Below are 12695 nucleotides of genomic sequence, written 5' to 3' on the forward strand. Positions count from 1 at the left end.
TGCCAGTGTGGAATTTATTGTAAAATGCACCCAGAGGGCATCTTAGAGGTGCCCCCCTGAATACCAGTCTGACTCCTAGTGCTAGGCTGACCAGTTTCTGCCAGCCTGCCACAACCAGATGAGTTTCTGGCCACATGGGGAGAGTGCCTTTGTCACTCTGTGGCCAGGAACAAAGCCTGTACTGGGAGGAGGTGCTTCTCACCTCCGCCTGCAGGAACTGTAACACCTGGAGGTGAGCCTCAAAGGCTCCTGCCTTTTGTTACAGCACCCCAGGGCATCCCAGCTAGTGGAGATGTCCGCCCCTCCGGCCACTGCCCCCACTTTTGGCAGCAAGGCTGGAGGAGATAATTAGAAAAACAAGGAGTCGTCACTGGCCAGTCAGGACAGCCCCTAAGGTGTTCTGAGCTGAGGTGACCCCTGCCTTTAGAAATCCTCCATCTTGAAATAGGAGGATTCCCCCAATAGGGTTAGGGATGTGCCCCCCTTCCCTCAGGCAGGCGGCACAAAGAGGGTGTAGCCACCCTCCAGGACAGTAGCCATTGGCTACTGCACTCCTGACCTAAACACACCCCTAAATTTTGTATTTAGGGGCAACCCAGGAAATCCGATTCCTGCAACCTACACAAAGAAGGACTGCTGACCTGAAAGCCCTGCAGAGACGATGGAGACAACAACTGACTTGGCCCCAGCCCTACCAGCCTGTCTCCAGACTCAAATAACTTGCACATCGACGCATCCGACAGGGACCAGCGACCTCTGAAGCCTCAGAGGACTGCCCTGAACCCGAAGGACCAAGAAACTCCAGAGAGCAGCGGCACTGTTCAAAAACTGCAACAACTTTGCAACTTTTTAACAACTTTCAAAGAACTCACTCTTACTGCCGGAAGCGTGAGACTTCACACTTTGCACCCAATGCCCCTGGCTCGAGCACCAGAGAACCAACACCGTAGAGAGGACTCTCAGGCAACTGCAACTCCGTGAGTAACCTGAGACGACCCTCCTGCACCCCCACAGCGACGCATGCAGAGAGGATCCAGAGGCTCCCCCTGACCGCGACTGCCTGGAACAAAGAACCTGACGCATGGACCAAGCACTGCATCCACAGCCCCCAGGATCAAAAGGAACCAAACTCCACTGCAGGAGTGACCATCAGGTGACCCTCTGCCTAGCCCAGTCGGTGGCTGGCCCGAGAAGCCTCCCTGTGCCCTGCCTGCACCGCTAGAGGGACCCCCGGGTCACTCTATTGATTTCTACAGGAAACCTGACGCCTGCTACGCACACTGCACCTGGCCGCCCCTGTGCCGCTGAGGGTGTGTTTTGTGTTCCTGTTTGCCCCCCCCCACCAGTGTTCTACGAAATCCCCCTGGTCCGCCCTCCGAAGACGCAGGTACTTACCTGTTGGCAGACTGGAACTGGAGCACCCCTGTTCTCCATAGGCGCCTATGTGTTTTGGCCCTCCTTTGACCTCTGCACCTGACCGGCCCTGTGTTGCTGGTGCGGTGACTTTGGGGTTGCCTTGAACCCCCAACGATGGGCTGCCTATGCCCAGGAAACTGAACTTTTAAGTGCCTTACTTACCTAAAAAACTAAACAATACTTACCTCCCCCAGGAACTGTTGATTTTCGCACTGTGTCCCCTTTTAAAATAGCTTATTGCCATTTTAACTAAAACTGTGTTTGTTACTGCTCTAATTCAAAGTTCCTTACTTACCTGTGTGGAGTACCTTGCATTTTATGTATTTACTTCAAATCTTGAATCTTGTGGTTCTAAAATAAATTAAGAAAATATCTTATTCTATATAAAAACTATTGGCCTGGAGTTACGTTTTTGAGTGTGTGTTCCTCATTTATTTCCTGTGTGTGTACAACAAATGCTTAATACTACCCTGTGATAAGCCTACTGCTTGACCACACTACCACAAAGTAGAGCATTGGTATTATGTAATGTTGCCATTATCTTACCTCTAAGGGGAGCCCTTGGACTCTGCACACTATCTCTCACTTTGAGATAGTATATACAGAGTCAACTTCCCACAGCCAGTTATTGTTTTGAGAAGCTGCTGGCCTCATTGTTGGTTGAATAGTTGGTTGAGTACAAGTCCTCTTTCCATTTTCTATGTCATCTGTTCCTGCAGTTTCAGAAGAAGAGTCAAGGAAAGACTTAATTAGCAATGTGAGTGACTACAAACTTAGGCCAGATTATTTCAGGTTCAGCCTAAATTGCATGTGAATGTATTATTGTGATAGCTCAGAAAGATTGGAAAACTATATCAAAAAGCTTACAGAACAGTTATTTCATCATACCCCTCAGACAAATACATGCATTATTGGATTTACTAACAGTGTTGGTCCTGTATGATTCTTTCATCCAGGTGCTGATGGGCAGCTTTTGGTTGAGCTTAGTGATGATGCCAAGATGTTGATGGCTGTAGCAGACTCAGTGTTCATGGACATCGCAGAGAAACTGACAAACGGGACTCTTCTGTGGAGGCACTTAGAATGCATCTTAAAGAACAAAACCCAGTTTCTTTGTATATGGGACCTCAGTAAGTGATTTATTTGTCTTTTTTTCTTTTGTAATACTTTCTGTTACATGTTTAGGACAAAAGGTGTCATAACTCGCCTGATGGTTTAAAAACTAGTTTTAGTCTCCTTCTAAACTTTTTCATTGTGTTGCAGTCCTCCGGAAAAGAGAAGATGTCTAACAGCAAGTGTGTAAAGAAAAGTAATTTGTTGTTTTATTGAATAATGTCTATTAGGCTTTGGTAACTTATAGAACAGTATAACTACATTTTTTACAGTTTAAAATATAGTTACTCACTCTTGTTCTCGACTGCAAGTCAGCTGGTGATAATATAGAATGGTAGGTACAACAGGCTAAGAATCTGATAAGCAAATGATAACAGGTATTAAAAAATACCAAATGGAGATGAAGGATCAACGTTGGAGAAGAGCTTAATTTATTTTTTCAATTTATCGTTTCCTACAATACATTTGCTGCAATGCTCACCTCAGAATCCTTTCAAAATGACCCTGCCAAAACATATGGGAGAGGGAAGGCAGAAGTGGGGGAGCAGTGAAGAGATACTGGAAAATGTATAGCTGGTTTAGTGCTTCTTGAGTGAGAAGTTACATTTCTTCACAATCAGAGCACTTCTAGAACAAGGGCGTTGAGTTGTTCTGCGTGAAGTGCAGAATATTGGAGGTTTTCAGGATGCATAGCTTAAGTGAATGCCAGAGGAATTCCTCTTGGAGGTGCGTTTTCAATAAATTGGAAAAGGTCCCCAGTTTTACTTGTAATTGCAAAACATAACTGTAGGAATGGATAAACAATCTCAAGTATAGCTCTCTGAGCCTCAACTGATTGTTTACAAAATAGTTTTGCCAGTACCACACCATCTTTAAAGACACAGGTTTAGCGAATTTAGTTATAAGGGAAGATCTGCCAAGGACAAAAATTCAAAATCTTTCCTGGTAGGGGTAATTTGAGGCTGGAATAGAGATACGATTATTGTCAGAATGGTTTAGGAGATTTCCTCAAGGATTATAATAATCTTAAGAAAACATTATGCAGGACTAACAGAAGGCTATAGAACCAGAAACACGTTTCTGAGCTTTCAAAAGCTTATCAGAATAGAAAATAGCTTTAGTCATTCAGTAAAAAAAAATGCTTTGGGACCCTTTTTTCTACCCGAAGCACCTTATTTTAAATGTTATGACTACACTGCCATACTTGTTCCATCTTTCGAATGGGGCATTTATTAACCCGAAATATTTAGCTATGTCAAACTGCACTTTTCACAGTTTTCATGACTTTTATCCTCAGTAGAGTGACTAATGCTGTAAAGGAAGAGGTCTTCTATCGATAAGTCAACCAGTGATTCAACATCTTGACCATAGTTAAAATCAAGGCAAAAAAAAGAGAATAAATACTCGCCAAGATTGCAGCCCTCACTTAAGCGTGCTATTACACATTTAAGAAATTGTTTGAGATTACCAAACGTCTTACCTCTGTACTGTTCCCAGTGGCAGCCGGTGGTCTTTGAAAGGGGTGGGACATAAATACCTTTCTGATGAGTAGTTTTAACTGCCGATTCCTCATCTTTAGAATACTTCTCAGGTCCAGACTGGATCTGAAAACTTTTCATATAAAAACCACCTCTGCATGCCATGAGTTCCCGTCTTTCCATATCTTTAAAAGCAGATCCGGAGCTCCACTCCCACTTTCACTGGCCTTTAGATGACTCCTAAAATAAAATCCAGTGTTTTTTTTTATTTTTATTTAAAAAAAAATAATTTATGAGTGCGTCCTCAGGCACCCAAAGGCAATCCGGGAAGCTAAGCTAAGCACTCTGGTGAGCCTTCAGGTCTCAAGGATTCTCATGGGCCTTCAGTCAGTTTACCACCAGCAGATCTATCCTCTGCACCCCCTTGGACTTGCTATGTACTCTGAAATTGCTCCAGAGCAGACTTCCACCGCAGGTCCCCAATCTTTGTCCAGACCCTTCTTTCCCGACACTGGTGCCAGAGAAGAATCTGGTGTCAGCTCCAATGTCTGACCTGGGTTCAGCTTTGATATGACCCCGACTACGGTCATGCTATGAATTCACTACAGCATAATCGCTCCCCGTACAGTCTCAGTCTAATCCTCTAATCCCACTTCCGCCGTCAGAGGCTCCCTAGGCCATTGTTTCTGATGCTGTTCAAAGCTTGCCGCCACCTCCGAGAGATGACGTTTGAGGTGGGCATGATCTACCCTCATTGTGATAATTACCGTTTTTACATTGATTTACAAGAAGACAGTGGACATGATAGTTCCCTTGATACAAGGTTGCCTTCAGTAGAGGAGAGTGCTTCATTTAATGTGGTAATTCGATGAGCTTGCCGTTAGGGGTGCACAACCACAATGTGGGATGCAGTATCTAGCACTTTCTTCCTGGGTGGCAATCCATCACATCTAACAGATGGGTCAGTCAAATTGTTCAGCATGGCTACATCGCACCATTTATATCTGCCCTACCACGTCTCCCCCGCCCCAATCATAGTGGCTCTCGGAAAGCATCTACCCATCTAATGCAGGATATGTGTGCATTGCTGTCAAAAGGAGCCATTGAAAGAGTCCCGGACTTGGAAAAAGGGGTAGGTTGTTAATCTTGCTGTTTTCTCATGCCAGAGATCGCTGGAGGCCTTCAGCCTACCTTAGATATTTGTTCACTGAATGCCTTCCTGAGGAAGGACTAATTCAGAATACTTACGTTGGCCTAGATTCTGTCTTCCCTGCACCCGAGTCACTGGATATCGTCCTTGGACCTGCAAGATGAGATTTTTTTTGCATATACCCATCCTGCAGTCTCACCAGTGTAACCTGTGGTTCAAGACAGGCCAGGAGCATTTTCAGTTTGTGGTGCTTATCTTTGGTCTCACCAGTGCATCTGGGGGTTCCTAAAAGTGATGTAAGTAGTTGTTGCCTCCCAATCTTCGGAGGTTGGGGATACCAGTCTTCATCTAAATTGATTATTAGCAGTTGAAGTCAGGCTTGCCAACTCCTGCCATCATTGGGGTTCTCAATCAAGAAGTCAAAGTCACACCTGACTCCTTCGCAAAGGCTTCTTTTCTTTGGGGCTGTCCTGGATATGGTGTAGTTTAGGGACATTTCTCCATTGTAATGTTTCAAGGGCGTTTGGGCTATGATCCTGATAGTTCAGCCTTGGTCCTGGAACTCAGCGAGAGCAGCTCTCAGGCTTCTTGGCCTTTTAGCCTCCTGCATTCTCCCTGCTTCTAGGTGACTTATGCAGCCTCTTCAATGGAATCTGAAGTTCCAGAGGGCCCAACACCAAGGAAATCTGTCAAATATAATTAAGATTTCAGAGAATACTGAAAACGATCTGCAGTGATGGCTGCTAGATCACAATTGGACCAGCAGCAGACCACTTTGTCTTCCTCACTCAGAGTAGATGGTGTAATGGAGGCATCCCTGCTGGGTTGGGGAGATATACTATGGTAAGCTGAAATCAGGTCTCTGGTGGAAACCTGAGTTTGTATCATTATGTTGGAGCTGTGGGTCATTTGTCTGAAGTTCAAATCCAGGGGACACTTAGGCGGGTTCTCACAGACAAAACTACCACCATGTAAAACTGCACTAAGCAGGGCGGAGAGGACTTTTGGGTCCTTTGCCACATGACTATGCACCTCTCGAGTATACTGAAGGGTCAGGGCACTTCTCTGGTCATGACCACCAGGTATGCCTTCTTGAATATCAAGGCGGACATGCTCAGCCGATGACATGTGGTAGATCACAAATTGCGCCTGCATCTGGAGAGGACGCGGGGCGCCTCCCAGTAGTAAGGAGAACCCTGTCTAGATCTTTTAGCCATCCTAAAAAAAACGCTCAGTGTCAAAGATTTTGCACTTTGGGCTAGGGGAGTCATTCCAGATGGAATGGAACATGGGACTCCTGCACTCTTTCCTGCCCCTGCCTCTCTTCCTCTGTGTTCTGAAAAAGATCAGGGATAACTGGCCTAAGTCATCATTGTGGATCTGGTTTGGGCCAGGTAAGTGTGATATCCAAAACTTCTGGACAGGATCATCTGCCCTCTGATTAAACTACCTCTCTGGGAGGATTTTCTATGGGACTATTTTCTCTCCACAGCAGCAGTGTTCTTGGCTCAGTGACAAGGCAGTTGATCTTCTTGACCGAGGTCCAAGCTTAGCCCCTGCTTGGTATTGGAGGACAGCCATTAACAGGTTGTTGTGGACCCTGAAGGGTTCTGGCATCAGAAATTCTTGCCTTTTCTTTGTGGTCTCTCTGACAATCCATCGATTTCAAGAATTCAGGTTCTCTAGGACAAATCACAACAGGCATAAGTATCAATGGTGTAGTTAGCGCAGTGGCGCTTGGCCCATAGTTGTGAGGGTGCCTAGATGTTACATCAGCTCCTCTAGGCAATTGCAGGAGAGGAGCATGGGGAGGCACTGAGAGCAGCGCAGCCCAAGTATGCTATCTTTTCCTTCCTGAGCTGCACCAGCACAGGTCTGAACTGGCAATCAAATGCACCCTTGATATAACTGTCAAGACCAGCTCTGCTTTTTGGATCTCGCCCAAACAGCGTACGTGCGCTGTTACTGAGAGGGGTATTGCATGCAGTAAAGGGCTTTGAGCCAGTCCCTTCACTTTCCATTTGCAAGGTTGATTGTCAGTTCTTGTAGCTGGGTTGTAATTGGCTACTATACGTATGGCCTCACTTCCTTGTACTATTTTTGAGCATGGACGAAGTACTAATTACTTTTGTTTTATTTGTGTCTTTGTGCTACTGCCTCTGTGCTGATCGGAACTTCTTTTTTTCCACTACTTGCATTGTACAATTTTAATTTTTTGATGGTGTGCTTCAGAAAAATATTTTTTGCATTCTTTGTATTTTTTTTTTTTTGTGCTACATGTTTTTTCAATTTCATACCAGCTGTTTTTTGTCTCTGACTGACATGTTGTTATCGGCATTACGCAAACATCACTAAGAAAACAAGTAAACATGTATTTTAGATATACCGTTATGTTAACCCAATTGCCTTATACGAAAAAAAGATTAATCACACTTTACTATCTACTTCTTTTGTTTTATCAGCATTTTTTTGGTCTCCGATCGGTATGCTGTTTGTATCGGCATTGTTGAAATAACTCAACTTGTATTTTAGATTTGCAGGCATGTTAACCTGTTTGTCTTATAGAAAAAAAGATTAAACCCACTTGCGTAGCTAAATCTTTCGTTTTACATTGCAGTTAAGGTTGCAATGAAAGGCATGCCCCTTACATTAACACAGTAGGATTCCAGTCGGCCATTAACCCTCTAATACCATATGCAAAGTTACTTTAATAGCCCGCAAGCAGTCCTTGTGACCTCACGCATTTGTTTGAATAGCTTTTTCGTGCTGGCATGCTTTTAACTGGAACCTTAACAGGCAATGTAAATCAAAAGATTTATTTCTGCATGTGCGCTTTTATTTTGTTTCCTATGTAGCAATTGGGTTGACATATCTATATCAGAAATGTAGTTATTTTCTTAATTATGTTTCAAGGAGAAAACTGAAATCCTGTTTTTCTGCGCTAACAGCTTTTGATAGCGGCTCTCGCTGGGGGCCGCAATCTTGCGGATACCTGCCAGCACCCATAGTGGTGGCAAGAAATTTAGGGATCTTATTTGACAATGCTACATCTTTTGAGCTACAGGTTAATCATACTATTAAAACCTGTTATTGGTAGGGTGACCACCTGGCATTGAGGCTAATTCTGGACAGGACTGTTAAAAATTCAGGACAAAGGGTCAAAATTCAGGACAAAAATTCAGGACAAAGGGTCAAAATTCAGGATAAAAATTCAAGAACAAACGTCAATTTTACAGACACGCAAAAGAGAGGCCATGCCTCACTATGTTGTCAGTGCATTTATTTACTCTTTTTTAACATAGCACTATTTATTCAATGTGGACCTTTTGTGATTGCCTCCTGGTATGCTACATTCAGGTGTCACATTACATCCTTGTTCAGTAGTAAATTAATGCCCTTCAGTACTGCGGCAAGGCCATCACCCCTACACAAGTAACAGCAACATTTTGATTATGTTTGTGAACATTTTAAAACCCCTGGCAAACAGTTTGGGACACATTAAGGTAATTAACCTTATGCTAGTTTAAACAAATTGAACAAAAACATCTGGCTTACCCCAACCGCCCATGGACTTTCAACCTAATTTTCTTTTTAAAGAGGCAGGGCAGATAGTGTGGGTGACAGTCTCACACCTAATGTCAGGATGTGATGTACCCATAACTTGTCTGTAGTCTCACTGCACTAGAGTGTATGAATGGAACTCTACATTTATCTCAGAAATGGGAGCCCGGACTACCAATCAAAGATAATCAAAGAGGAGAATGAAACTGAAATCAAATGGGAGATCCACGGCAAGTAATTCAAAGGGTTGTTGCTAAGAACTGGATAAATAAAGAAGAGAAGAACAAGGTGGGACAATTCCTAAAATCAGACAAGATGGGTCCACCAAGACTATTTGAAGGTATTGGGTACCTGGGGAGTTGTCTCTGCACACAGGAGCGAAACAGAAGGGGCACTGTCAAGTGGTTGAACAAGCAACACCCATCCACCTTGGCAAACTTCTGGTGCAATGGTCCGCTGTTAGTGCTTTTGAAGGGTGAGCAGGGGCCAGACCCCCTGCAAGGTTGTGCAAGGCAATTTCCCGCTTTGACCATGTCTTTATATGGTTTTGAAATTGAACAAAAGCCAAACTAGAGATCTGGGTTATCCCTAAGTGTCAAGTACACATAGAATCTTAAAAATATTTGGGATGTAAATTGCACAAACAAAATTTCGAAATTTTAAAATTTAATTAGTGTTTCCTTAACATATGGCACTGTTTTTCGCCTTCATATACAATTATATCTCAGATTGAACTGGAACCAGTTACCTTTTGATACCTAGTGATGAATATATCTATCATTCTTACACTGATTTCCAGGATGAAAATCTCGGCAGAGCGAACGGTCCCTCCAAGCCCAGTTTGCTTTTTGGTCATCTCTTCTGCTTTCTGTAAAGGCCACGGGGCACTAGTGAAGATGGTGTGCTACCCCAATGATAGTATTATTTTGCAAAACTTCCCCTGCTCGACCTTCATTCCTTCTTCAGATAGGCCACACATCTGATTTGGTCACTGCGGCGCCATCGGGAGCTCTTTCCACCCTAAAGCTAACTGTGACTGCGGGTGGATTAGGTCTTCTGGACTTAGAATGCTAATATTCAGCTGCACAGGTCCAATGGGTGGCTCACTGGCTTTCTGCCCACCTCCCTGCATGAGATGGGGTTTACCAGTAAAGACTTTTAAGAAAGGCTTAATGCACTGCTCATTGTTTCCTACTGTATCACTCTACTTTACTCCACTCCATGCCACTGAACTCTTCTCTATTTGGAACCACTTCACATTATGCCACTGCACTCTATGCTACTTCACACTATGCCTCTCTACTCTCCTCTTTACCACTCTACTCTATGCCACTGCACTTTATGCCTCTCTACACCACTGAGCTCTGCTCGTCTGCACGCCATACCACTCCAGTCTAGGCAACACCAATCTAATCCACACAACTCCACTCTCTGCCACTGTGCAACGCTGCACTGTACGCCACTGCACTCTAAGCTAATACACTCTATGCTAATGCACTTTACTCTGTAACACTCAACTCTATGCCCCTGCACTCTACATCAATACACTGTATATCACTCTAATCTACTCTGCACCCCTGCACTCTATGCCACGGCACTCTACACTACTTTACGCCATCACACTCTATGCCACTTTATGCAACTCCACTATAACCTGCACCTCTCCACTCTAAGCCACATCACTCTACTGTGAAATAATCTACTTTATGCCACTGCACTCTGTGCCACTGCATTCTATTCCACTGCACTTTCCCTGCACCTCTCCACTCTATGCAACTGCACTCTACTCTGAAACAATCTATTCTACGCCACTGTACTCTATACCACTCTGACCACTGCACTCTAGTTCAATGCACTCTACACCACTGCACGCTGACACTCTGCAACACTGCACTGGCCGCCATTATATTCTACACCACTCTGCTCTGTACTACTGCATTCTGCACCAATATACTCTATTCCACTGCATTCTATGCACTCTACTCTGCCCAATGCCACTATATGCAACTGCACTCTACACCAGTGCACTCTAAACAACTGCACTGTATGCCACTGCCCTTTACTCTGCACCACTGTACTCTATGCCACTGTTCTCTGTACCACTCTACACCACTACACTGACACTCTACTCTGCAGCGTTGCACTCTCCACCACTGTACTATACACTGATGTACTATGTACTACTGCATTCTGTACCACTGCACTCTATGCCACTCTACTCTGCACCACTCTACACTACGCCACTGCACTCCCTGCAACGTGAGTCTACTCTGCAATCTATGCCACTGCACCACTCTACGCTACTGCTCTCTCTGCCACTCTAATGTATGCAACTCTACTCCACTGCACTCTATGCCACTCTACTCTGTCCCACGCCACTCCATGCCACTGCACTCTAAACCACTGCACTCTACGCTAACACACTCTAAACAACAGCATTGTACCCCACTGCACTGTACTTTGCACCACTGGGCTTTGCGCCACTGCTCCTATGCTACTCTACTCCACTCCACACCACCATGCCACTAACTTTAAGCCATGCTGAACAGCAGCTACTCTGGTGTATAACATGGGTAATGGCTAAAACACATTAACAAAGCCAATAATTCTTTCGTAGATGAGACCTACTGCTTTGCCAATGTTTGTTAGTACTATGAGGTACCGAAGTACCTGAAAGAACTGTGAAAAATACAATTACATCATAATAAAGGCTGCTACAAAATGCGCAAATACATTTTGGTTAAATAAAAAAAAGTGCTTCTGAAATACAGATTTGAATAATATACAGTTTATACCTAATACTAAAAAATGTATAACACTCCATTAAAACCACACACTCCACAGCTCACCTTGGAACACCATTACAACACCTCTCTAAAAGTAATGTCCTTGCCATCAGAAAACTCCAAGTGACTCGTTTTAGTAAAGTCTATGCAGGTTTTCAAGCCCCTTTGTATTTGCAGATTTACCAGTTGGGCACATTTGCATGTCTTTAGGGAAGGAGACCCCCTGGCAAGAAGGTCTGATTGTTATCTGTCTGCCTCTCCCTCCCTCAGAGCACAGGAGACCCCCTGCCTTCCAGTCCAGCTGGGGGAACTGATCTGCCCGTAATTTCGCCCTGCCTCTGTTGCCCTTTAGGTGAAAGGCTCAAATTACGGACAAATGCCGTCCGTGAAGACTTTCATCACGGACAACGGACGGCAGGGCGAAATTACGGACAGTCCGTGAAATTTACGGACGGGTGGTCACCCTAGTTATTGGGCGATTAAAACCCTCCAGAAAATTCTTCCCTTCTTACAGAAGGATCTCAGAATCTCTGTGATTCTTGCATTAGTCATATCTAAATAAATTGGACTACTGCAATGCTTTGATGCTAAAGGCTCTCTCCACAAGCTGCAGCTTATACAGAACACCGCTGCATGCCTGGTGTTCAGTCTTCCGAGGTCGGTGTCCGCCAGTGGAAGCCTGAAGCAACTCCATTGGCTACTTGTGGAGAAGCGTATTTTCTTCAAAGCTCTTTGCCTCACACATAAGGCTCCCCATTCCGAAGTGTCCAAATACCTTTGCGCAACTCTGAGTTGGTATGCGCCTAGTCGCTACCTTAGGTCCTCCAGTCTCTATCTGGCCGCAGTCCCCCGTAGCCAGAAATCTAAATGGGGTGACAGCTTTCTCGGTGGCAGCAGCTAAGCTTTGGAACACTCTCCCTCACCGTATCAGGAAAGAGAAAACTTTTATGCCTTTTCGAAAACAGCTAAAAACATGGCTTTTTTCCCTCAAATTATAACGTTTTGTCCATGAATGTTGCTACTCCTCCCTCAACTTCTTATGCTCTCACTTACACTTCTTTCTGCTTGGCGCTCCAATGCTCTGGCCGGAACGCGCTTTACGAATACAAATACATGTAGCAGTCTAAAACCATGTGTAATAGGCAGCTTTCATGTGACAATCTTGATGAATATTGGGGGTAGGAAAGAGTC

General features: G+C 44.4%; 1 protein-coding gene across 2 annotated transcripts in view; it reads left to right on the forward strand.

Annotated features, from left to right (window-relative positions):
* Positions 1-12695, forward strand: part of RNF213 (ring finger protein 213) — a 1978231-nt gene that overhangs the window by 918034 nt on the left and 1047502 nt on the right. For both annotated transcript variants that reach the window (XM_069199724.1, XM_069199725.1), the window contains one exon: positions 2373-2546. In XM_069199724.1, coding sequence (XP_069055825.1) covers positions 2373-2546 — 174 coding nt within the window. The remainder of the gene's footprint in view (positions 1-2372; positions 2547-12695) is intronic.

Source organism: Pleurodeles waltl, chromosome 7 (assembly GCF_031143425.1).
Source record: "Pleurodeles waltl isolate 20211129_DDA chromosome 7, aPleWal1.hap1.20221129, whole genome shotgun sequence".
Taxonomy (NCBI): Eukaryota; Metazoa; Chordata; class Amphibia; order Caudata; family Salamandridae; genus Pleurodeles; species Pleurodeles waltl.